At 41.9% G+C, this 27,868-nt stretch overlaps 1 protein-coding gene across 3 annotated transcripts in view; it reads left to right on the top strand.

Annotated features, from left to right (window-relative positions):
• Window positions 1–27,868, top strand: part of LOC121087401 (sodium channel protein type 5 subunit alpha-like) — a 178,173-nt gene that overhangs the window by 140,460 nt on the left and 9,845 nt on the right. For all 3 annotated transcript variants that reach the window (XM_040592378.1, XM_040592377.1, XM_040592376.1), the window contains 3 exons: window positions 13,587–13,709; window positions 20,028–20,309; window positions 27,256–27,309. In XM_040592378.1, the coding sequence (XP_040448312.1) occupies window positions 13,587–13,709; window positions 20,028–20,309; window positions 27,256–27,309 (459 nt within the window). The remainder of the gene's footprint in view (window positions 1–13,586; window positions 13,710–20,027; window positions 20,310–27,255; window positions 27,310–27,868) is intronic.

Raw genomic sequence — 27,868 nt, 5'->3', positions numbered from 1 at the left:
CACGATGAATTCACTGAAACAATCTGGAGCTCTGCTGCATCATTAACAGTTTGAAACAATCTCCACACTTGCTAGAAACACGTACTTTGTAGCATGACATCTAATTAATACCAAAGACAGTAAAACAAAAACTGTTTTTTTCTTTCTAAATTCTTTCCTCCATGAGAAATACCCTCTTGGAAGCTACACAAGAATGCAAAGTTAGTATGTAACCCCAAAATTCAGCTACAGGTTTGCCTTTTCTTGGTGGGGTTTGTAAGTATAATGACAGATTGTAGAGGCAGCCACAGGTGGGCTGAGGAAAGGGGCTTCACCTCCTTGGCCCCACGTCCAGAGCACGTACGGTATAAAACAGTGCTATGGGGGAAAGGTGACCACTGCCCGCTCTTATCCCCAGAAAACCCACCCCAGAGCCTTCTCACTGACCCAGAGGTTTTTATTTTCTTAACCCACATTTAAATGTCATTCTTGTAGGCTCCAGATCTAGCCACAAAGTTGCTCCACCTTTGAGTTGCTTCAGTAATTGATTGACTCTAGGAAATCGCTTGCTCTTTAGTGTTCTCAATGATTAAAGCTTTCCCCCATGCCCCATTTTTTTTTCTTCAAAGTCATTGCCCAATGTGGATTATGAGAACCTGGTACTATATTTTTAGCGGATTTAACAGATGCTCGTCTCCTACCCTATTGCTCACCCACCCTGCCACTCTGAATTGGCAGAGGAACTTGCTATCATTTTTCCAGCAAACTTTTTACTTCAATTTACATTTTCTTTTTGGTCCTTTGAGAACCAAATCACTGCAACTGAGCTGCAGAAGGGAGTGAATGGGCGAATTAGCTGCTCCAAAAGAAGCAGATGAACCACTTGTCTGATTTTCTCAAATTTGTTTGTTGAAAATTATTCACTTAAAAATTCCTGATCTGCAGATTATTCATTAGCAGTTTGGTATCAGTATTCAAAATTCAAGCTGTGACGGTTGATTTTTCATTGGACATGTGAAACCATCTATCATCTGTGTTTTCTAATTGTACAAATGCAACTCAGATTCCTTTTTCTGTTGTGAATAATTCATAAAACCAGCTCAAAATTTGCAAGTATTCACTATTTCTAAATGAGAAGTGAACCCGGGGTGGTATAAGAATATTGCTGCTGAATCAGATTTTTTTTTATTATTATTATTATTTTATTTATTTATTTACCCTGCCTTGTGAAAGACCTTCGACATTGATTTGGGCCAGTGGAACAGCAAAGGATGCATCTGACAATTGTGGATTACTAAATAAAATTCTGTCTTGCAAAGCCTGAACATCAAAACACACAGTAATCTACAAACCAAGAGCTATTTTTGCTGGATGTAGAATCCCTGAAGGATGATCTCTGATAATGGGCTTCTCTGCATCTCAAAGAAGTGTGCTAGTGTAGCAAAACCATGAGAAAGGGCTTTTAAATACACTGCAATACAATTAAGTCCTATCAGCAACACTGCAACAGATTTCTTTGGGAGAAAGGGAGGAAGGAGTAACCAAACCACAAAATACAGGCTCATTTCAACTCAGGGCACCTGGGAAAGATGCCTTAGAATCTGTCTGCTGAAATTTGGATAGATTCAAAATCAACATTGATGTTCATCTATACATGTTACCTCCTTGGAAATAATAAGCGTACTGCTAAAAGTAACCTCCTTGTACGCTGCAAATATAGCCTCTCTGTGCTCATGAACCGGAGCAGCGGGCACACAGTCCACAACTCTTTTCAAATGAGGGAAAAGCAGAGACCGTGGTATATCTAAGTGTAGACAGACATCAGTATCACCATCAGGAATGGTGTTTATGCAAAATCCTCTTTGCTAGGATGCACAGGCAAATATTTCCACAAAGAATAGATATTTTCCAAGCATTCATGCAATCAAAAGCTCTTCGTACAAAGCAGATTAAACAAGGGCTCTGAACTTGGCCGGAGACGGAGGCGCATAGCATTCAGAACGAATGTTTCTGAAAACTGCTCTCAACCAGGCATGTCCTGCGACAGGCAGAGCCAGTTGGGGTTCAAAACAAGAGGCAGATAAACTCCACCAGTTGTACAGGCTGGTGTCGTGTTTGATGTTCCTTTCAATTGTTTCCTCTGACCTATAAATATTATCTTCAGCTTATCTAGTTTGAGCTTCAGCCAATTAATACTGAGCTCTGCCCCAGTCTCTGCTGACAGCGGATGGATTATCCTATTGCAGTGGTCAGTTCGGGAAAGGCATCAGTCTGGAGCTTAGCATCATTCAAAGATTGGAGGTGTTGCAGTCAACAGCTTCTTCGCTCATGGATCGTGCGCTGAAGCCAGAGGGGAGAGACCAGTACCCTGCAGAAGCTTGGGAAAGGGATGTGAAGTCCCTAACTCATCAGTAAGAATGGTTAGGAAAAAAAACCCAGTCACAACCAAGTTTCATTGCCTGTGGCATACACAGAAAAATCCTCTTAAACGGGCACTGATATCATCTCTCTACAAAAGTCCGTTATCAAAAATCCATCATTTCCATTGCAGCTTTTGGGTTCAATTTAATTGATCAAAAGTTGGTCCCCATCCAGGCTTAAAGACCCCAATTGTCATTTACTGATTTTGGAGATGAGGGGACATGAGGGTTTCTCCACCAATTCTTTCTAAGATTATCCCATCTTTCAAGATTTGATACTTAGGGAAAGTTGTTTTCTTAGGAAATTGTTATTTTAGAGATGCTGGCAGCCTCCTTCCCCTTCGGCTGTCTCCAGCAGTGGGTCCTGATGCTGTGTCCTGAAGCAGGGAGGGGAAAATCATCTCTAGTTTGCAATTTTTGCCCTGATGCACCATCAGTTTCTCTCCAGCTCAATCACCACGGAGAAGGATTGCTTCTTCCATCCCTTTTCCTGTACTGCTGCGGAGGCAGGGGCTCACCACAGCTTTAAGCAGTGTATCTGTCTGCAAAATAGCTCAAGCAAGGATCAGCAATGGATTTGGAGGGCAGACATCTCAAACGAGTTATTCAACAAGTCCACTAGGCAGGATTTTGTAGAGGTTTTTACAGAAGCAAAATAATATGTAAGGCTCACCCGTCCCCCATCCCACCCCCCTTACCCTTTGTGGATGGTTATAACGCAACATGTTTCTTGGTGTTCGCCTGGAGCTGCTGAGTTTGTACTCAGAGATCTGTATTCCCCACTGAGCAGCTTTCCAAATTTCCTGTTTGCTGCCAAATTTCCTGTTTGCTTGTTTGAGAACTGCTCATGGATGTTCAGTCATTAAATACACCATCATTTTCACTAAATGCTTAAAAAAATACAGATATTAAATTTTCCAAGATAGTTTCCTGGAAAGCGCTTGCTCTGAGATTTCTACTTCGGATACTTCATTGCCAGACGAGTTAAGCAGCAGCTAATAATCTCTGAGTTTGAGATGAACAATTTAAAACAGTCGTTCTATCCCTAGTTAAAAATTGAATTGAATTAAATTATGCCCTTGTGTTGGATTGTCTTTAAGTGACAATTAAAAACTTGCTGCGTGAAGTAAATATTAATGGCTTATGATTACATTAATTGTTTTTTCCATCTGTATTCCCTGTTGATTAGCAAGGTGATTTCTGTTTGCTTTACCAGTAATTACACAATCTGCTGTAATGAGCTGTTCCCAAACAGCACTGAAATCCAATTTGTATTCTTGGGAAAATGTCCTAAAAGCATGCAAATTTCGTCTAGTTTCTATTCAAAAAAAGCACACAGGAACAGAATGACAAAAATACAGCTGAGGCAAAACAAAAATAATATAGCTTGTCACTTGGAGAACATCTTAAGAGTGAACTTGTTAGTGCTCTCTGAGAGTTATCAAAAATCCATGGGCTACAACAGAGTACTACTACTTCAGAGTTCTTTTTTGACTAGTTTTCTTCCAGTTCCTCAAGCAAATGCTTATGTGGGATTTCTGAAGATGTCTCAAGTGCACATTCTTCTGAGCCTCTGCTGATGGCATAAACCTCCCAAATAACTAACAGGAAAGAGAATCCCTTTCCATGAAGCCAGGGAGCGTGGTTTTGAAGAAAAAAAAGAAAAAGAAAAAAAAAAAAGGAAAGCAGAAAAAAGTGCTGCTTTACTACATATTGGCTAATTCAGGATACATGAAAAGAAAAATCCACATGAAGATGAGATAAGTGGTTTTAATGCATGTTAGCAGGTCAGGCGATGCTGTAAATCTCTGTTCTGCCACCCCACATTTTATCTCAACGTAACACATGCAGAAACATCCAAATGTCTTGTCTTATCTTGGTTTGCACCTCATGTTAGTTACCACATAGATGCTAAAAGGAGAGCAACTGGCCTTTGCCAAGTGGAAGCAGAAGCTGGGATTCAGGCAAGGCTCAGCAGGACAAAGCACGCTGCAGCAGGAGGGACCAGGACAGTAAACGAGGGTGAGGAGGAAAGTCCAGCAGTAAGAGTAGCTCTGTGCCTGCCTACACCTTGCAAAATGGTTGCAATACGAAGAATTACTGCAATTACTGAAGAGTTGCAATTACTGTGGGAGAATTTCAACTTTTGAAAGTAGTGTAAAAAACCCATCTCAGCTCTGATTGTGCTGAAGTAGGTTTACCAACCATTTTTTAATTCTTGAAGTTATTTAAAGAAGGAGCACATCTCTATGTCCTTTTTTAGAAGAATATGCTTAAAAAGAAAATAATTAATGAATTATGGAGCTTTTGCATGCAGCTTCCTTGGCCCTTTCCATTACTGTGACTGTAGCAGCCAAATTCCTTATACAGTGATGTTCTCCCTTGCACGGAGGATCAGAGCTGGGAGGGACATGTAGACTGCTCTTAACAGTCCAGACAGTCCCACATGCTCTGCAGGGGCAGGAGAGGCTTGTCCTACAGTTCCTCTCCTGGATGACCAGCACCTTTGGAACCCCAGCTGTTGCAGACTGTAAAACATCTTCCTACCATGACTGGGGCTCCATCCAGGATGGCCAGGTGCAGCTGAAGAGACTGGTGCCAGGAGGAGGAGGAAGGAAGAAATTAATGGAGAGAAACAGCCTGTGGAGGAGTTAGCGATTCTTTATTATTGTGCGGAGAGATCAGAGGGATTAAACTTGAAAGCTGTGTCCCAGTGGTGCAGAGCCTTTGTGCTGGCCTCCTCCCTGGTTTGACTGGCTTTGGGGTGCTTTGTGCTAAGGCAAATGATGATGAGGATTCCTGCTTGTAGTATGTGCTCCTATTTGTACCGTTGTCCTTTCTGGCAGAAGTCGGGGATCTTATAATTTTTCAGTCGCTCTCCATCCTCGCATTTTCAATACGATATCAGGATCAATTAGGTTCAAGAATCCAACTAAACAGAGGTGATTTTTAAGCTGGGACTGTCATATTTCCCACATCAACTTGGTATTTTTCATATTGATTTGGAACATCTGATTAAATAAATGCTTTGGGGAATAGAGTAAACCTAGAACACCACCTTTTGAAACAGCCCAGACAGATTTTTTTCTCTCTCTGTCATCATGTCGTATGTAAGTAGGGTTGATCTTGATCCTGCCCAGAATTAAGCACGCCTTCAGCTCAGCACCTCATCTCCCACCGGCTGGGGTAGAAGTGCAGTGTAGTCAATGAGGCTGAGCCCCCAGGGAAATGTTCTCAGTAATCACTATGTGCACCCCTGGCGTAATGACACTATCTTCAAATAATAAATAATAATCAAGCATATTCCCGTCTACTCCTGACAACAGCATTCAACATCAAGAGGGTACCCTGGGATGAATTATGTGGTGTTTTTTGAGATTTTTTTTAAGGGGAGGGGACCTTTCCTCTTCAGCTGCCCTAAATCAAGGCTGTCTCTGCACAGCGTCTGGATGAGAAACAGAACATAGTTGATGGAGAAACCCTTTTGCTCTAAACCCCAGTAGAAACACCAGACTTTCAAGGCATCTGCACCCACACAGCCACTGCTGCTGCACCAAGGAGAAAAGCTTCGGGTCTTGGCCAAGGTTTGTCTGATCAAGGACTGTCATGTGGTCCCCAAAAGTCACAGCCATCCCTCTGCCATACCTACCCAGTGCTGATAAACAGGACCCGGAGGTCTGGCCAGGGTGTCTGTTTGCAGTGAAAAGGTGAATTGAGACAAGCTGAAAATCCTTTTGGAAAGCCAGTTTGCCATCTCACTGGGTGTAAACTCATGGCAGCAGGTCGTTTGACTCACCCTCAGAAGTTAGCTGAGGTTTAGTTGATTCCCAGCCATCTGCCTTGGGAATGGACTGGAGCTGTTAGAAAAGCCTGAGCAGGTGTAAAGGAGGTGACAGATTAAAAGAACAGCGAGATGTAAAGAGGTTCTTTTGGAAACCACCAGGGAAGCAATTAGGATGCAATAATTATTTATTTTAAAGCATTTAAGCCAACAGGAGTGGCACATGCTGTTTGCAACAAGGCTGCCCTCTGAAAACGAAATATTGCCTTGAAAGGGGTGGACATGAGGATGAGGAAACAACCCAAGAAGTCGGAATATGTGCAGTTTCACAGCCTTAGTTTGAGTACTAGATGGGGATACAAACATAAAAAGAAGGGGACACGTCCTGGAGAAAAAAACCACGAGTGGATGATGTGAAAGCATTTTTTAACCTGAGTTATAAGAAGTAGTGCCAGGCTTTCCAGCAGATAATTTTTGTTTGTAATTAATCTAGGCCCATCATGTTATAATACAGGAGAGCACTCCATACGCAGTAATGAACTCTGCTGCTGGTGAGGGAAGCTGTTCATTAACTCGTTTGCAGACACGCTTTCATCTCCATGCCGTGGGCTGACTCCGGAGCAGCCCTAAGGGGTTCATAGTCTTTACCTGAGCATGAGAGTTGTGATTCAAAGAAACAGGTTGCAGGGATGGGAATTTGGTTTGGGTCACCTTAGTCTTTGTCTAGTGTCCTCATTTTAAGACTTTCCTTTAACTTTATGCCCTTCGTTCGTAACAGGCAATTTCTGGATTGGCAGGTGCAATCACACGGTTCTGCGTCTATATGGGAGAAAACGCAATGTCAAAGTGAAAGGGTAAAGATATGTTTGAAAAAAATAAGGCAATAATAAACAGCTGCTCAGAAATGGTAGATGCTAAAGGGAATACCAACCTCATTACAGGCCCTTTTCTCCCAACACTATTTCGGAGTGCCAATAAGAAGTTCCATGTATTTCAATTTACTTGCAAATTCCCCTTTCCCTGTAGTTTTTCCAGTTTGCATTTGGGGTACAGACCTGATTTCATTCCTTTTTGAATCAAGGGGAGCAACCTGGGACCACAGGCCTGGCTCTTAGAGACACTGGGCTGCTGCTCAGGCTGTGAAGATTTTTTTTGGGTAATCCTACCCTTGGCAGCAGTGGACAGGAGAAACCAGACTGGCTTAAAAAAGAGGCACCCAAATTAATGCAAGCTTTCTTTCTTCTACTTTTTTTTTTCTTTTTTTTTCTTTCTTCTTTTTACCACACATTTAGAGAGGGAGAGACAGGTGTTCCTGGACCACACAAAAAGCTATTTGAAAGCACTGGGAGTCTGCGTTAGCTAGAACTGCTTATTTAAATAAGTGGCTAGAGCTTTCAACTCAGCTGCTGTGTTCCTTTTTGGATGTCCTTTTTTTTCCCTGCTCCCTCCCCTCTAATTTGAACAAGCAGGTTAATTTGATAAATCCCTAGCTGCATAAAACATATGCTGTTGCCCAAACTGGGAAGGAGGTCTCCTCTTCTCCCCGAGACAGCAGCTTGCAGGGTATCACTCACAGCTGTGTGCTGCAGCAGGCAGACATTTAGTAGAGTGGGTTTTAGGACTTATATGACCAGCCAAGGAGGATTTTTATTGTTTCTCAGGCAGAACTCCTTGTTCCCTGGGCTCTGCTATTAATTCATCTCAGCGCTGATCTGGGGTTAATTAACAAATGCAGCCTATGCTGAGTAGCATCTGCCTTTGAATGGTGCTGCTCAGGTCTGCTTCCAGCTTGGTCCAGTGGATGCTCGCTGGTTATCTGGAATGATGTGCTTTTAGGCTGGTGTGAAGGACTGCAAAAAAGAGAGCAGAAGCCCTTGTTCCAGCTCAAACCCACCTCCTCGCTATAGGCAACTCTGCCAGCCTCGGATGGAACACTGCTCCCAAAGACTGTGCCCTTTGGGTTACTGCCACCAGCACGATTTCATGGCTAGGGAGTCTGTGCATGCAACTAACATGCTATGAAAATGTACGCATATAGGAAGGAACCCCACTACTGTTATAAATGCAATAACTCCTTGGGAAAAAAAGGCTGTGATCTTTTGATTAAAGACCATTTCCCCTGTGTGTGCTGAAAGGAAGCCGCATCGTTGCACTTCCAACTTTATAACTGTTTTTTGGCAGCCTTAAAATTCTCTTCTGACAGCTTTACTAGGGTTTACACTGGTTTATAACACTTTTTTCTTAAGTCACTGTCAGATAATGAAGACATATATACCTATTGTATAACTATCTCTGTGTGTTCATAGCGTACAATTTGATAGTCCAAAACCGCTGCGTATCTGTTAACCGATGAATTGCTGTGGGCACCCTGGGAACCTACCTCTACAGGGGTGTCACCTGGGTACAAATACATGACTCATATTTCACATCTCAAAAACAACAATATTCCATTAAAATAGTAAAAAAAAAAAAACAAACAAAAAAACCAAGGCAGTTACCAAAAAAATTCCCAATTCCTGGACAACACGTTTTTTTTGGTCAAATACAATCTAGTAGTGGCTTGTCAAAATAATTAAGAAATTCAGACGTTGCTCTTATTAGAACATATTAGCAGTAACTTTGTACAGTTATCAGTGAGGGTAGCCTCTCTTCAGAGATCACTGCCTGTGTTCTAGCAGTCTGAGTTCATTGATTCTTCTTGATTTCGCCTTGGAAACACGTGAATGTCACATGATGGGGCACTCTAGACCGGTGCTGCTAAAGCCACAGAACCATATAGATGACACGACCTTGGCTTTCCAAATACCAGCCACAGGCCTGGTAATCCCTGTAGCTGGCATTGCCAGTGTTCGATGCAGTTGCAAGATTTAAAAGCTCTCATTTTCCCCTTGAACATAATACTGGAAATAGCAAAAATGAAAGCTGTGGGGTTCATTTGCCTCTACACAGCTCCAGGAGGCTGTCATAAAAACCGTTGTAAAATCTGTATAGATAAACTTGCATACAGAAATACATAGGAGTATAGAAATACAGGTCTATAGGTGTATACATATTTATAGATACATAGATACATAAATACATAGACAAAACTATCCCTGGGCTAAGAAAGTAAGGAACAGGGGCAAAAAATATTCCCTAAATTCCAGGATCAGAGGGTGCTCAACACCCTGTGCCTGTCCACAATCGCAAGAAGAAGCCAACTTGTGTAGATAACATCAACGTGGCTTTGCCTAGAGCCTGAGCATTGCTGGGAAACTGCCATTGAGCTGGGCAGTAAATGCTGACTCTTTCCAGGTTTCCGCTCTTACAAAGCGGAATAAATTTTGGGAAGTTGCTGACAGGGTTGAGGTTGGGGTCTTGTTGGGCTGTTCTGAGATGATGTGAAGAGCGCGAAGGAGATGCCACATGACTGAAATCGTAGGCCGTGCAACTTTTGCTTTTCACACCTGTGGAGACAGGATTGCATACACTGATTTATGGGGATCCCTCCCCAGCTTAGGGGCCCTCATTGCTGGCCAGGCCAGACACTGAGGTTAATGCCATGTAGAATATTGATGACTTTGTCCTGGGGACATCAGAGGCACCAAAAGAACAGCAAGTCAAGGGCGTAAGGAACAGTTTAGAGCTAACGTGGAGGATATGATTGCTTAAGTTAAGGGTATGGAAGGTTTAGCTGGAAAGCTGTGAAAGCTTCTTAGTAAGATTTAGTGGCTTCTGGAAAGACCCTCAGGGGAAATCCTAGAAGCAGAGAGCAATCATAAGAATGATATGGCTTCTTAGGTCAGAAGAAGTGTACAGAAGTATGAGAGACACTGCAGATTACCTGTTAGCACACATGCCACCTGAAAGGTGAAGGTGAAAGCTCAAGCCCATGGTAAATGGTTCCAGGCAACAGCAACTCCTTAGGATCCACCTGCTCTCCACAATGGTACTGTGCTCCCTGGTCTTCAGAGGTATTTCTTTCTGAAAAACCTACAAAATGATGCACAAATGGTTACTGAAAAGATTAGAAATGTGCACCGTATTGTGAATCTGGAGGTTACGTTGACCCTGGAGGCATTTTCTGGGTGCCAGCACATTTTCCATACCAAGCGGAGCACAGAGCAGAACCTTGGAGCAGCTCTGAGCTGCGCAGCCTTGTTGTAACAGGAAAAAAACAGCTACACAAACAGCTGACTTCACCTTTTGCTGTGCTTATGTGGGGCAGTCAGCACCAATTTGGAAAACTGCTTGATATTTTTCCTAAAAATAGCCTTCTGGGTCACTTTTAATCAAGTCCAAGCAGCCAAGTCTCTTGTGTTAGTATTTCTCATATAAATAAAATTTGATGGGGATACCTTCAAAACCAACATCCAAGCATTTAAACAACTTGTCTCGAATCAGTTCTGACTCCAGCCTTGTAAATCATTGCTAAATATCACACAGCTTCGCAGCCTAATCCTCTGAAGAGAGATCTAATGCTGTGTAAATCTGTGTCAGGAGGACAACAGCACCTGTGATGGGTTTCAGGGTGACATTTATGGCACTCTAAAGAAAACGGTAACCTCAGATCTGAAGTCTGGTTCTGCAGGATTTGAACAGAAGACCTTCTACTTTGAGGGGAAGGGGAATTACAGGACATAAATCAAGGATGCGGGAGGAAGCATGCAGGTGCACCAACCAAGGCAGTCTGAAGACCTTGAGAAGATCTGGCTTTCAGTCATTGTGGGTGAAGCTAGCAAAGGCACTTGTTGGGTGCTTGATTATTTTTCTTTTAAATCTGTACATTCATTTTACAAATGAACCAGCTTCCCTTGGTATGGTATGGATCTTGGTTTCTATCATTGAGCATGCTGTGATTGAGCTGTTTTTCTTACACCTCCAGCCTTTCTGGATAGGAAGCTCCAAGGCTTTGTGGGGTTAAGGCCATTTTCTGCACTAAACTTTCCACCAAAGTCAGAAATATGTGCCACAGTGTTGGTCCTTTCATGGTATCTCAATAATGCCAGTTCTGTTACAGTTTTAAGGTGATTGTTTGGATGGCTTTAGTAGATTAGCTATACTCTTAACGTATAATATATATATACACTCTAATATATATAGAAGTATGTATATAAGCATATTTGCTTACTGCTATTAGATGAATCCTTCAGCCCTTTCTTATTGTTTAGGCAACATTAATTCAGTGGGGAGAGGGAATGAAAGGAGAAGGCTTTGGACTGTATGTTAATGCAGCTCCAGAGTACAGGAGGTAACCAGGGCTGGTAAGAAATCAGGAAGACAGAAAATGGGTGCTGCCTCAGTTTGGAAGCGTTGGTGAGTTTAAGGTGTTTTTTAAGTCAAACCCAGATTTTCATCTTTAACTGTGAGCATTGACTGAGCAGGATTGAGGTGAAAGCAGCATGTCAAACCTATAGCATTACTTACTCTTAAAATCATTTCTCGGGTGTGTTCATGTCAGGGGTTCAGATCTGCTTTCTTAGAGATGGGAGAAATGGCTTCACCCGGTGATTTTTACCTCCGCAGTGTCTAAGGGGTCTAAGACATTAGACCTTGATTCTAGTCTGTCTGTCTGTTGTGATGTTGTTATACACTCCCCACTAAAATGCAGAAGTGTTTATTAAGACCTTTCTTCCATGTCAGCTGCTGGGTCTGTACACGGGAGGTGAGTTTATGTCACACCTTGTTAAAGAGTGACATGTTACAGCGTGACAGCCAGCCTCTGTGCCACTTAGTCTGCAGAGGTGGGCTGTTTTATCCCAGGAGATATCCAACCTGCTGCATCCAGCCCCAGCCCAGGTCTGGTGTCTCTGAGACCTCCTGCCCTTAGGCTTGCTGTCACTGCCATGCCACAATAAAGCTACCAATAGGTAAATAATTTAACAAACTGAGCAAGTTTTGCAAAGATGCTTAGCTGTACAGACAGTGCTTGTACATTAATATATGCATATTCGGGAGGAAGGTTGTTCCATAGAGGATGCTAGCTTGGGACTTAGGGGACCAGGCTTGTCTTACCCTGCTTTATCACAAACCTCGTCGGTGATGGTGGTCAGCCATCGGTGGGCTGGTCAGATGGCAGTGGGATTCAGAGAAAGAATCATCCCATCCCAAAATGAAAAGGCAGGTTTCCCACTAGACCTGTCTATCCTCACGGGGGAGCTTAGAGTTTCCTCTTACATTACGCACTTACTTTTTATATGTAGTGAAGAAGAATCCCTGGGTTTAGGCTTAGCTGCTGTCTTTAAAATGCCAGTAGAGCACACTCCTTCCAGGTCAGCTTTGCACACTCACACTGGTGAGTGTGAGATAATGCGATACTATAACTGGGGCTGTGAAAACAGCTAAGATGGGAGTAAGGGAATTGTGATGAGCAATATGCGTAGTTCTCTTCTAAGAAAGTAATATTTTACACTATGTGGTAACTAATTTTGGTTCTTTTTGTAATCCATGCAAACTGGCATTGTAAAGCTGTTTCTCACACCCTGTTTGGTAAGGACGCAGGCTGTGAACCCCGGTTTGAGCATGCAAAACTCAGTTGTTCCATGTATTTGTTAATCTGACCCGTAATCTCCACTGCCATTCATTTCATCCAGACTCCAGTCCTGTGCCTGATAGTTCTGACCAGCTGGGCACTACTAAAACTCTGAGAACATGAAGAGCATTGGAACCCCTCCATGCTGTCTCCAGATTTGGAAATAGTTTATTTCAATGAAAGAGTCTTTGAGAGGTATGAACCTCAATGCTGAGTGCCTGACAAGTTTCCTTCTCCTTTAGAGACTGTGCAGAAAGCAGAAAAAAATGAAAAAGTGCAGAATCAGAGAGTCATGCACATCATTCTTTTATAGTCTATGGTATAAAGTCATGTCTATCAGCAGTCTAGAAGACTTGTTTCTAATCAGTAAGTTCAAGATTAGTAATTGAATGGTAATGGTAAAACCTTTTATCTCTGCTGGAAATGGTTAGATCTTACAGGTGCTTTCACCCTGAAAGCCCTAAATTATAACACACATTGAAAATGTGTGACTCATATTTTCAATAGTGGAAGATGCACACACTTTGTGGAGCATACAGCAAACCTATAGCACGGGCATCACAGAACGGTGGTTTTGTAATGGTATCTCCTTTCTCACTCACTTTGTGCAAGCTGACGTTAAGAAGATCCCTGTGTGCTTGGTTAGAAGAAAACCAACAACCGTGAAAGACTGTATTTCTAAAAATTTTCCATTGAAGTGGAGTTCTGTTTATGTGTGGATGTAAAAATTTTTTTTCTGTGTTGGTCTAATCTAATGGCTTCCATTTAAGTTGGGGTTTTTTTTCCCCACTGTTCCACTAATCAGCAGTTTCTTTTCAGGAAGGCAAGTCAGAAGAGAAGGGAAACGGCAGGCGTGTACTAACCATTTAGCATTCTGCTTTCTGTCTCCATTCAGGTCTCTTTAATAAGCCTCATCGCCAATACACTTGGATACTCTGAGATGGGTCCCATTAAATCCCTCAGGACCCTCCGAGCTCTTCGACCATTAAGAGCATTGTCAAGATTTGAAGGGATGAGGGTAAGAGCATATAAAGCATCGATCAAAGCTCAACTGTGTGACATCAAGCATGTAACAGGGAACTGTTGCACATGGTTTTGTCTTCATTTTGTCTGCCAAAGGAAATTAATGATAATGCTTTATCAAAACAACAAAATCAGAAAACCCTTCTTTGTCTTGATTGCAATTGTATCGTTACAGATTTATCCTCTGGTGGATTTAATAATAAACTAATCCTGCTGCCTAACTTGTCATATTGCACTTCAAAAAACAGCTTTTTGTCCGAGGAAGCATCTGGCTAACAATTACCTCTCAATTATAAGGTGTATCAGGGGAATAACCAAGCTACAAGTTTGCTCCCTGCTTTTGACATGTATTAAAATGAGACTGACTGGGAAAGTTCTTAACGACTTTTTCACTAATAATTAAAGCAAAAATTAGAAATGCTAAAGATAGGAAAAGCAAATGAATGAATATATAAAAGCTTTCCTTTGAACAGATTGCAGTTTTAATGTGGAATGTCAGGATTAACATTAAAACCATGTAGCTTGTATTTGTTGTTCCATCTTGTGCATCCACCTCTTTCCCTCTTGCATTCCTTTGCAAGCATGGCTATATCCACACAGCATACCTGTTTATTTGTTAAGACTACCTGCTACACTAATCAATTATTTCTAGATAAGCACTTTATTTAACATCTTGTGCCATGCATGACTTGCAGATGGTGATGTGTTCTGTATAAGATGAGTTTACTGCTAATCTTGTGGAGTGCATAGCAAGATAAAGCAAATCTGTGACAAAATTACACATAAAAATTTTTTATATATATACAGCTTTCATAGTGAGGTATATTCAGGGTAAACTTTTCCTGCAGACAGAATATTGGTCCAAATCATCAGTAACTAAAACGTGTAGTCCATGCACTGGGCTCCTAGCAATTAACTGTTCTCATTGCAATACCCTTGCAGTAAGGCAGGCTGAAGGCTAGAAAAGTCTTAATGACTGAGATAACCCAGGAAATACGGTGACAGAGCAATTTATGAAAACCCTGTACCCATACTTTTCCTCTTCTGTGGATGACCAGAACTGGGGATCTATGGCTTTGTCCCACATATCTTGTGTTGATCTAAATCACATTATTTTTGTGGATGAAGATCAGACAAATCTGATTGCATATCACTCCCCTTTGTGTTAGTACTAAGACAAAAAGTTTGTAAAGGCTCTGTTCATCTGGGCACCCAAGCCTGAATTGTTTTGTTCACCACTCTCTTTTCAGCAAACACAGGCAGTATTTTAAAGGTTATTCACAAAATAAAACAAAAGCAAACAGCAGATCCTCAGTTGATACAAAGCGATGTCGCACTACTGATCTTAATAAAAGATCTCACTCCTATGTCACCTGATGAGCTCACTCCAAGTCTTTATTAAACATTTGCAGTTTGAGCAGAAGTTGGTATCACCAAAAGCTGCACTGGTTTAACTGCTGGAGTGATTTGTGCATCGACTCTCTCAAATCAGTTTAAATCTGGCTTATGAAGGCTTAGCTTCTGCTGCTGGATTTGCAAGTTCACGTGAAACCCCTTTAACGTATTCTGAGCTGACATAAGAATGTTCACTCATGACTTTGCATCAGTTTAACTCAATTGGATTCAAACCTGAAAAGCAGTGGGATGACTAGCCCAAAGCATCAGAAAAGTGAGACTGAAATAGGGAAGAAATAATGTTAAAAAGTTCTCATTTCTAGGTGAGAATAGCAAGAGGTTGGCTTGGTGGAGATCTTACGTGGCATAGACCCATGCATCACCCCAGCAAGTTTCCTTCCTAAGATGCTCATACTTGTAGGACCCCTCATTCTTGACTCAACATCCTATTTCTTCCCTGTACTGCTGCTGCAGCTGAAATATATTAAGTCATTCCGAGCTATCAGAGGTAGTGAATTAGCTTATAAATGATGATAAAGTGTAATTGAGAATACGTGCTATTGGAAAATCAAACCATTTTATTTTTAGTTTGTCTAACCACACTTAACATGACTAGGGACAGTCAGACCTTTCATTATTAGGAGTTCATATGCTTCAAAATGCACAGGAAAATTGCCAGCTCAGTGATGGACTAAATAATGATAATGTTGAGAAGCAAACACTGACAGTAAGGAAATAATAATAGTTTGCTCTATTATAATGTCTTTTTCTTGAATAATTGAAAGATCTCTGCGTGATTAGAACAGGAGCAGAAAAGTTCTCATTTATACTGCAGTAAGAGACTTATTTCACTTATGTCATTGATGCTGTACCTAAATTTTGGAAACCATTGGTCCTGAGGCAAAGGCACAGAGTAGCACTCGGATGGCCAAGGGGACCAGTTACCATCAGACTTGAGTCCTTTCCCTGTCTGCAGACAGTCTGGGACCTTTCTGAGTTTGACACAAGTCTCATGAGAACTCTGGGAAATAAAACTGAGCTGTGGCCATCCTGCCCCTCTGTCCCCAGAAAAGACCCCAGTAAGACCAGCATCCCACCTGGCAGTTACTGTAGACCCTGGGGGTTCCCATGCACATGGCACCCCCCTGCCTGACCCACTGCTTTCCAGGCCATATCAGAGCCCAGCCTAAATGAACTTGGGTCTGTCTGTCCCAAATCAAGAAATCTCCAATGTCCCCTCATTTGTTGTCCATCAGGGAATGATTTCAGAGGCACCACTTCCCTGCAAGTTCCTTCCCAGCAAAGGAGGCTATGGCAATATTTTAAAAGGATGAGTGGGATGATGATAGACCATTTAATGTGAAAACGATACTAGGCGAAGTCATGGTGAGGCTGCTACAAGATACGTACAGGAAAGAAATAGCATAATTAATGCTAGTTAGCATGATTTCATGGTAATAGTTCTTGTAAAAGTGATATGGTCCTTTGACTTGATTACAAATTATGCTGATGACGGTAACTGTGCTGATATAATATCCTTAGATTTCAGAGAGGAATCTGATACCATGGGACACTGTGATGAAAAAATGAGCTTTGTACCAAGCCAAGTAAACATATTTTATATTAATTTAAAATGGCTGATGGATCTCGAAGAGTAATTGCAAACAGTGATGACACTGTACATTCAGTGATGCGTGTATCAGGGTGAGGGATCCTTCAGAATGAGAACTGTCCTTAATCTGAACTTTAACAGCTTCGGGAAGAAAATATAAAATCTTTGCTGACAACACACAAAGCAAGCAGAGCAGTAAGTGATATTGCAGATAAGGGAATTATACTGACTGATCTGGATCACAGTGAAAAACAGATCAATTGTACAACATGCATTTTAATAAAACCACATACATCGTATACCTCGGGAAGAGGAAAGTAGGTCACTCCAAGGGTCGTTTCTTGGAAAACAGAAGCTGAGAAGGGCTTAGGGGTTGGGGTGACTGTTCAACAAGGCACAAGCTTTTGGACAGGTCCAATAAATGAGGTGACTACTAAATCCCTCAAGATGCAGGGAAACAACCCAGCGAGGAGAAGGAGAGGGCAATGCTTCAGTACTGGATTTCCACCAAACTGCTGGAAATGGGGTAGTAAAATGGGAAAGTCTCTGCAGGGAGCTATGAGTATGATTAGAAATCTGAAGGAACCATGACAGTTAGAAGCTCTGGGGTTTTTTTAATTACCCAAAGCAATGTTCAGTGGTAACTCACCGGCAGCAAAGATGGAAATGATAGGAGAAGATACCTAATGGCGGATCACTAGTGCCTCAAGTTCAACAAATTGGACCTAAAAATACAGCACCTGTTTCTAACAGTGAGGACAGAGGACACAGGAATAGATTATCCAATAATATAATTTTTGGCCATTATTTGACATCATGGCACTTTAAATGAGATAGATGTCTTTGTACAAGCTGTGCCCAGGCTTGGCTAGGTGTTATAACCTGTGCCTGAAATTACTGCGGGAAGTCTGGGGGGCTCTGCTGTAGCAAAGGGGGGATTGACACATTGTGCAAGTCTATTTCTGGGTTGAAAATCTGAATTGGCTTCAGCTGGGGAAGTCGCCCATGAGATCAGGAGAGCTAGGGGCCAGGCACAGGCTCTGGATATGCCCCACTGTGGTTTAGGGCAGGGGGTGGCTCGGTTTCCAGGCTCTCTCTAAAGAAGTCACCTGGAAGGTGGTTTCACGTGTAAAGGTGTTGGTGGAAACCAAGAGGTATGAAACCTTTTCTTATACGAGGCTATATATGTTGCTGTTCCTGCATGCAGCAGAAATTCAGCTATTTCCATGGCAAGGTTTGCAGCTAAACTTCTAAAATGAATTTATGATAATAACTTGCCTTTATGTATCCAGGTCTTTAAGTCCTTTCACTTGTCTCAGTGCAAATCAAGAGTGCTTCCAGCAGACCAAACGGCATCAGGCTGGTGTAAGAGCAGAAGCAGCGAGAGAAGAATGAAAGCCCCTGTTAATAATTAATTTAGAGAGGTGCTACAGGATTTGCTCCAGCCTCATGTCGTGTTTTGTTATCTACAAGCCATTGAACATAATTCAGCAGAAGGAAAAAAGCAGGATGCGGGCATCGCCATTGATTGCACTGCTGAAACCTGGATGTCTGTGTCCTGTCACAGGGTTTGCGGGTGGGAGCTGGGTGCAGCGGCACGTGTAACAGAAGTGCAGTGGCTTTGTGCTGTCATGGATTAAAATTGAACAAAAATATTGTCCTGCATAGCAGCAAATGGGGAAAAAAAAGCTACTTTGACAAAGGCCAAAGCTATATCCAAATAAGCCCTTGATTTGGAAATTATTTGGCATTTGGGTGAACACAGTAAACTTAGTCTTAGAACAACGAAGCTAGATATTGATTAACATCCCAAATTGAAAGATAAAATTAGAAGGAAAAAAAAAGGAATGAAATTGAATAGTCATCAGGAATGGGCCTATACAGAAAAAAAAATAAATTGGTCAAGCAGCTTTTCCTGTACAAAAATTAGCTTCATTCATAAATGCACAAAATATAAATCTGGATTTTGAAAGAGCTACATAATTTTGTATTGTACATTGTAGATGAAGCTGCTGCTATACATGCATGAAACCCATATTACTCCTCCGGCTATTTTTCTTCCTCAGCAATGCAAAAATGGTGGGGAAACGCATGTTACATTATTAGCTTGCCAGAAAATTGGACACTAATATAAGAGAAACCAAGAGCTGATATTTTCCATAATCAGATTCACAATTGAATAAAATTTAATTTTTATGGATCAATATCACCTTGTCTTGGTTTCAGAAATGTAGATGGAGAAGAGGAAGAGCTTAATGTCTGCCTACCAGATTTTATTCTCCGAAGCATGAGACAGAGATGGAGACAAATTCACGCAGTGGAGCTGGTGCTTGCAGCAGGGCGCTCAGGCATCTCTGCCTGGACTGCAGCATCTCCAAAAGCTGTGAATATGGAGAAACCTTCTTGACATAGGAAGGGGAAAAATATATTTTGTGATAGTGTTCTTCCCTCAGAAAGTATTGGTAAATGATGTGCAGCTTGCCTTGTTGATGTACTGGTATTATAAAGCTGCGTTCAAACCCGGCAGCCTTAGAGGATCTGTAGATGGTCTGACCTTTATTGCTTTTGCATAGCTTCAGAGTGTTGCTCATCGCCCGTGCCATCATTCCAATACCTTAAAAGCTCCTTTTACCTTTTATTTTTACATATGATTTTACACAGAAGTATACAGCCCTGCCTGGGTTGGTGTGTAGGAACTTTACAGCATGCCACAGGAAAAAATAATGCATATTTTTTCAAAATTAGAAAGGTTTCACTGTTTTAATCAGGCATACTGATCAGACAGGGGAAGCTGCCTTCGTACACTATGTCTCAATCAGTTATTATTTAAATAAGTAATATTTTTCACAGCTAGAGTTCACGTTCCAAGGACTATGGAGGCCTGAGTTCAGTAAAAGATTTCAGAAATCTTATTTTTTGGTCTATTTTAAGACACTGTGATGTACCCCAGCTGTTTCCAATTAATCATATGATTATGAGAGATAGTTTCGAGTGTATTTTCCAGTAGGATCTGAGAAGTCAAGATGACTTCACAGATTGGTCCTGAATTAAAAAATTTCCCTTGAAAAAACATCATCCCATGCATGGGATGCCAACAGATTAGCTCTTCAATTACAAAGAGATTGAGATATAATCATGTGTGAAGTCTTCAGTGGTGGTCTGGCTCCTCAAGTAGTGTTAGTAGTTATCCACCTGTCACCATGTGAGGGTTCAGCCTAGTTAATCAAGGATGCACAACAGCTTGTTAGCAAAGCATCTGGGTAAGTGATGACATTAAATCTGTTTTTCCTCTCCTGTTTCTCCAAGGTGGTGGTCAATGCTCTCGTGGGAGCCATCCCTTCCATCATGAATGTTCTGCTCGTCTGCCTCATCTTCTGGCTTATCTTTAGCATTATGGGAGTGAACCTGTTTGCTGGGAAGTTTGGGAAGTGCATTAACAAGACAGAAGGAGATATGCCTTTAGACTCAAAAATTATTAACAACATGAGTGACTGCATACTGTATAACGTGTCAGGCACATTTTACTGGACAAAAGTTAAAGTTAACTTTGATAATGTTGGTGCTGGGTACCTGGCTCTGCTGCAAGTGGTAAGTGTGACCATCAGAAACTAATGGGCAAATGTTGCTTGTTCCCACTGAAATCAACAGTTTAAAGGCTCGGTTAACCTCTACGCTTTTCAGAGTTTTTCACCCTCATCCATAAGGGAATGCCTTTCCTCAAATGTAAATGAGTCATATTTGGTGTATTAATTTGGCCTAGGGATGTTTATGGCAGCTTCTGGGTTTAGTTTGAATTTCTGGTGCATCACTAATATAGTCCTTTGGGAGGCGATTGGACTGTTCAGGAGAATTAAAGACCAAGACACTGGAACAGGTTGCCCAGAGCAGTTGTGGATGCTCCATCCCTTGAGATGTCCAGGGCCAGGCTGGATGGGGCTTTGAACAACCTGGTCTAGTGGCAGGTGTCCCTGCCCGTGGCAGGGGGGTGGGAACTAGATGATCTTTAAGGTCCCTTCCAACCCAAACCATTCTGTGATTCTATGATGCCATGATTCTGCGATTCTATGACCATTTTGTGATATTGTAATCCAGAGCAAAGTTCAGTTCCAGAAACAAAAAGTCATGGCCCAGGAAGGACTGTTCATGCAGACAGAGTGTACTAGCCCCCCTGAAAAGCCTGGGACTTCACTGTGCCCTGCTGGGAAAAAATGAAGTTGCAGTGCCTTCGGTTACTCAGCTCAAGTTACTGCATAAAGCTGTAATCACAAAGGAGTCTTAATTTACAGTCCTCTGCTCACCTTCCACGGAGATGTTAGAGACACCTGTGCCTCTCATTCTGGTTCTTCACCTCATTTCCACCTGCTAAACTTCACGAGTCAGACTGAACCTAACTGTGAAACGTGGAGGTGATCAGATTGCTGTGCTCCATACAGCCTGGTGTCTCCAGAAAGGTGGCAAGAGCATATCAGAGAAGAGACTGTTGAGGTTCAAAACTGGTGGCAATACTTGATCTATAAAGACAGAACATTCAGCAGCAAATGTAAAACATGGATAAATGAGTTATATGTGCTGAGATTTACTGTGTTGTGATGCAGCACAACCCGATGGATAGAGCCACAGGAGACTCCATCTTCTTGTCCGAGCTCTGTTGCCAGACTACTGAGTGAATTTAGACAAATTGCTTTGTGTTTCAGTTCCATGTGCCCCTCATGTGAAACAGTGGTAACAATACTTATTTCCGTTGTTCCTAACTTGCTCTGAAGCCTAGTGATGGCAAGGGCTGGATACGCACTAGCAATGTTTGTTGTGTTGCATTTTATGTTCACGGAATTAAACAAGTCCCTCGCTACACCCTTGGACAGGGACGTTACTTTCTTGAATTGCCTGTGACGGCATTCCTTGCTTCTGGGATAAAAACTTGCATGCTGGGAGCTCAAGTCAGCTGTCACGTATAGACATTCACCCCTTGCAGTGCAATAGGGTGCTGCCCTGGGTCCTCCCTGCCCTTCTGAGAGGGCGTGAGCCTCCCACAGGTCCCCATCGGATCTGCCAGCCCTTCCCATCACACAGGTTTGCTTTCTCCCAGATCTTCCCCACACCACCCCCCCACCCCCCCACCCCCCAGTCACAGATGCATGAAATAGCTCCATGAAGTAGCTTTCCTTTTTGTAGAAATGCTTATCCTGATCCACTGTGTCCTGGTACACGTACACTGGAGTGTGAGATTTTCTGACCACTGTCCATCGAGCCTTTGCTTTCATACCCTCTGGCAAGCAGAAAGGTTAGAATGGGCACAACCCCTTCTGGTTCTTTCCATGACATAAAGCTGAACTTGCTGAGAGCGAAAGCTTTTATCTTTCGCATGTAATTATGATATCCAGCTCACCCATGCAGGGCAGATTAATTCACTTTGAACGTCTTTAATTAGATTTTCCGTTCTATATAGTGCTTTCTTTTTCTTTTATTTAAACATCCAACGTAGCTGAGCAAAATTTCCCCGGTTTAAAATATTGTGCTTACCTGAAGCTTCCTATCTCCTCCACGACTACATAACAGATGCCTAGTTTGGTGAATAAATTCCATCAGAACAGTAGTTACTCCTTCATCATTTCTTTTATAAGGCACAGGGTCCAGCATTCTGGAAATCTGCAACTTTTCATAAATGGGTGTTGCTAATGAATATCCTGAAGCACTGTCTTCTACTGTTCTGCAGCATCAGTTCCTGGGCACATGGCACTGGTGATACTGGTTGCATTCAGCAGGTGGGATTGTCTTCTGTTGGAATCAGTGGTGGCAGAAGAAGCATAACTGGTTGTGAGGTGGATCTCGGCACCTCAGCACATTTATGAAGGGACAGTTTAGTGCTGATATTTTCCAGCTGCCAATGGACTTGATGACCCTGCACGTTTCTTTCAAACCTGTGATCCTGTATTGGGTAGCAGAGAAGTAGTACAAAAGGAATGCCGTAAATGTGGAGTCTGTGCAGGACAAACCTGATTATGGTAGGAAATTAAGGAGTCCCAAAACGTTGCTCAGCTTCTATGGCAGGCGCTGACTTCTTCCAGGAGGAAAGGCAGGAGCCAGATGCCATTAGGGGATTGCTTTTAACTTTCATCCTGCACCTGGAGCTCTTATGTCTAATGCTAATGACAGTCTTAGGCAATAAAGATGACAGGCACAGAGAAGGGGCCCAAACATCTGGATCTCCTTTGCCAGACTCCAGCCGAGGAGTGTCGGTTACAGGTGCTCCTTGCCAAATATCCTCCATATGGGGTTGTGTTTCATGAGCAAACCACCGTGGGAATTGCAGGGGATCAGTTAACAGCTCAGCTCTCCTAAAGAGACAGGCACATCCAGGCATCTTTTTTCAGGCTGAGACAGTGCACAGCAATGATGAGATAGGTATTTTGGTTACAACCAGCCGGGATCCAAAACAGGAGCTTTTAAGTGGGACTTGTCTTTTGACTGCTGACTTTTTCTCCTGCTGCAACATACTCTTTAAGTGACTCCGAAGTTACCTTTGAAGGCCTGAATGTGTCTGAAAATCCAAATGGAAATATGTAAAACAAATCTGCCTGCCTAGTATTCTGTCTTCACTTCTACAACATCATTGAAAGAAATTAGAAGTTACTACTATGGAAGCTTTAAGGCTTCCTACTATCCAGAGGCAAACTTTCTGACAATTGATTGAGAACTACATGAAACTTTCCCCAAATATTCTCTGCTATTTTCCTACCCTGTTTAGGATCCATCACATTCTGACAATGCCACTTCGAATTAATGAGTCTGAGAAAACATTCATGTGAGGTGGTCAGTCAAGTTTCAAGCTTCTCCAACTAACAGGTTGTCTCAGAACAGATTACTAAAATAGGAGGTAGCCTCTGCTCACTCTACAAGCAAGAGAAATGCCTCATTCACAGGGAAGAAAAGATCATTATTATAATGACTTTTTAATTTGCAAGAAGGATGATTCACTCTTCAGGGGATTGAACACCCTTAACACCCTAATCTGTTAGGAAAAAAATATTGCTACAACCTAGTGCTTCAGTAATGTTTTTTCTATATACCCAGAATTGCTTTGCAGATCACAGCACCTATGTTTTATAAATCTGTATTTGAGCTGAACAAAGAAATAGCCTAAATTTCCGGTAGGAATCTTGCGTTTCCCTTGTGGAATCCTTCCTTTCATGTTATGATCACCTCCATGTATTTTTTTGCAATGTATCTTGAAATTTTGGGAATCTATTGAAGAACACCAAGAAGACAAGTTGTCTCTCCCATACCATCTGGCTTGCTTGGAAAAGTTCTCCTTAGACAGGAATAGACTTACATCTAATACGTCCTACAGTTCTTTCTCACTCTGGGATGCCAGAGAAGGGATGGGAAGATGACAGAAGCACTCCTACACCAGTACAGCAATCAGGAGCCACAGAGTTAAATCAACCTCTCATCCCAGGTTTGAAGTCACAACTGAGCTCATAAATCAGCTACAAAACTGTCATGAGACACCAGTGTGTGTCTAAAATTACACACAAAGTTACACAATCTCTTGCACTTCTGTGAACTGCAATGCCAGATTCTACTTTCACTGTGGATGAAAAATGTGCAAAAAGTCTGTGCTGCTGAACACACCATAGATTGGTGCACCAGGGTAGATTTCTCCATATGTCCAAAGATCAAAGATCCTGTGTCCAATTCCATGAGGAAGTACTGGTGGAAATTCAAAGGGAGCAGAGGCAGTGCCCTTGGAGCCCACACAGCCCAGCGCAGTGCAGACCTCTGGGGTGCCCTGGTGGGTCCAATGCTCAGTGGTGCGCTCCCCACCAAATCTTAACACAAAGTAGATATAAAACAAATGTTCCGTATAAAATTTCTGCTATGTTAAAATTGAACAAACTGAAAAATATGACAGAAAAGCCAGCAGACAGTGGAGTTAGCATAGCCAACTTACAGACATGTAGTTTGGCTGTACTGCTGGTGCCTTGTTTAGTTTTCAGAAGTTTCTCTCACCAACAGTAGTGCTTAAAGAAGTATTTTGGAAACGCAAAGACCAGGATTTCTACTGTCAAAAGCAGCCATTTTTATTGCGCTAATGCAATCCTCTTCTTGAAAAAAACAAAACAAACAAACAAAACACACACAAAACCCCCCCAAAAAACCACAACCAAACAAAAAAAACCCAAAACCAAAAAAAAAACTACAACCCCCCCCAAAACCCCAAGTAAACTCACAGATTTAAAGGCTTGTTTTGTTTTAAGGCTCCAGCTAGTGCCATCCCACCTATCCTCCTCCCCACTAATTTACTGCATTGCAGCTATAACCACCAGTCAAATAACAAAACATAATCCCATCCCAAGATGAGTTTATCAGTAGATAATCTCATCACATGACAGTTTCAGTGGAAAGTGGTGTTTCTTTGGATAGCTTCCAGGCAGGATAATATCACAAACACTCCCATGAAGATTTTGTCACTTCCTTATCCACACTGTAAGTGGTTACTAATTCCAGATAAATAATTTCTTTTCCAGTGTTATATTTCTTTCATTCTCGGTATCTTTTACCCTCTGCAGATGAAGTGTCTAGGGAAGCTTTCCAGAAGCCCCATGGATTTTTAGTTCTCTTACTTCTGGACAACTGGGAAAAACAGAAAATCACAGTACTTCATTCTCTTAATATTTATTTTTGTCAGATCACTTCATCATCCGTTACCACTATAAACCACTGTGCCTGGCAGTAGAGTCTCTTGCATCTGTGGTACACATTGAAGGGTAAAACAGCTACTCAAGAGAAAAGATTTCTTCCCAAGTGGGAGAAAAGTACAGGCTAAGATCATATAGTTTTGTGCCACAGAGAGGATTTCTTGTTTCATCCCACCCTCCCTTCCTGAACGGCACTTGGAGCTGGAAGCTGCAAGTGACTGTAAATGACACCAGAAAGTTTTTCATCAGATTAGAAAGAGAACAGCAAAAAAGTAAAATATTAGAACAGTTAAGGAGGATCAGCATGACAGCTTCAAATAATTATTTGTTTCTATAAAACTGCTGATCATTCCTGTAAACACTTTACATCTAAAGTGGTTTTTAAAACACTGTACCATGGAATAGATTTTCCAAAGTGTTCTGATTTGGGAGTTGGGGGGGTGTAATCTCTTTCAACCAGTAGACAAAAATGAATGCAACCTTTCAAACATTATTTTATATATAGTTGAATGAGAAATACGGTTGACCTCTTGTACAGCATTTTGCTTTAGTTCAGTAGCCTTCAGAGGGAAATGGGAAGGCAGCGTTACCTTCAGGATTTAATGTAATAGTGGAGAGTGGATAATGGAGCATTTCTAAAACCACTGGATGTACCTAGCTGAACACGAATGCCTGGGCTTCTCCTGGGAACCACTGGCCAAATTCATATTAGCATTATCTGGAATTGCGTGCCTACATACCAGGAGAAAATTCAACCTAAGTGTCACTAGGATGCAAAAAAATATTGGGTGTGGGTCTTTCATGGATGCTAGTGTAAATCTGATTACATGAATAAATCCAAAAATGCCTGATTATCTGCTCACACTGGTTTTAAATCCAGGCTAAATCTAAATGGGTCAGAAGTCAAATGAGAAACAACCCCAGAGAACGGATATAAAGGCAACGTGGCTTAGGCCAGGGTCAGACCTAATGCCAGGTGTGTTTGGCATCAGGCTGCACCTGATGAGATGCACATAGTGAGAGCCGAAAGTCATGATTTTGCTACAGAATAGTAAAAAATCACTTCTGTGTGTTTCTCCTAGGAGTGTTGCCACTACCCTTCCTGCATTGCAGGTTCCAGTCAGAGACACTGACGTCTGTAGAATTCCTCCTTGTTTAAATAATTAAAAAAAATAAAAAAATAAAAAACCTTGATGTAAAAAAAAAATCAGATCTGAACAGTAAAGCAGATTGTTTCCAGGTCCGGGCTCACAGCAGGTGCTGATTGCCTTTGCTCCCTTCCAGTCAGCTGTGATTTATGCAGCTCCCTGGGCTTTAACTTTGCCTTGATTTACCCTGTTTTAAAAGAGGGCAGAATCCAACCTTCAGTGGGATCCTACAGTGCAGTTGCTGCCTGTCAGCCTGGACAAGCACTATGGATGGGATGCGTGTCGTCTGGTCCGAGACTTGTGCAGGAGAGCACTCCGAGTTGTCCTGTGTAGTCTTATTTCTTCATTACTTGAAATTCTTAAGGTCAAAACTTCCAAAGATTTAATGGCCATCTTTTTTCTCCTTTTTAAAATCTCTTTCAAAAACCTCTAGTTTACCCCTACAAGGCAAGAGAATCAGAAAACATGAATAAGAGAATCTAGGGGAAAGCCATTTTGGAATGATTTTAAACACCTAGATGATCATAAACTCAGGGATACATACTGCTTTAAAAGAGAGGCAATTCCTTAACTGTGAAGAACATGCTCAACGTTGCATTTTTAAAACTCATCACAGAAATGATATAATCATTTAAATACACACTTATTTAATATGCTTAATTATGCATTTCGGGTTTTTTCTTTCAGGCCACATTTAAAGGTTGGATGGATATTATGTATGCAGCAGTGGATTCACGAGAGGTAAGTCACTACAAGGAAACTAATCATTTCCTTCCCCGTTGACCTTTGCAGCATTTGTGGTGTCTGACAACAAAAAAAAAAAATACATGCAGGTTACAAGTCCCTGTCTTTTTCTGGTTAAGAAAGTTGCAGACCTTGATTTTTTGCAGCTGCTACTAAGGCATCACAACCCTCAGCTTAAAACAAATGTAGCCCTCAGTTCTTGCACAACTGATTTATCTATTCATACTGCAAAACCCCCAACACAGAGAAGTACCTCCAAGGTGAGACTGTCTCCCAAAACCCTAAATTTTCCCCTCTGTTCCTTCCAGTCTCCCTGTTGACTGCCGTATTTTCTAAGGTTCTAACTTTTGATGATAGAACCTGTTTAAAAGTGGTGGGTTTAGATTACATTCCCCTTGTAACCCACATACTCAGCCCTCCCTATGTCTTCACCATGAGTAAGTTTGTTCCCTGCAACCGGCAGCTCCACTCGAGGAGGGTGGGGGAGCTCCTGGCAGGGAAAGGGGCTGCTCTGGCTTGAGATGTGCTGGAGATCTGGGTGCTGGTGACCTCCCAG

The sequence above is a fragment of the Falco naumanni genome, chromosome 4 (assembly GCF_017639655.2).
Source record: "Falco naumanni isolate bFalNau1 chromosome 4, bFalNau1.pat, whole genome shotgun sequence".
Taxonomy (NCBI): Eukaryota; Metazoa; Chordata; class Aves; order Falconiformes; family Falconidae; genus Falco; species Falco naumanni.
Note: the sequence above shows the minus strand (reverse complement) of the source record. Positions and strands in the feature narration are given on the sequence as shown.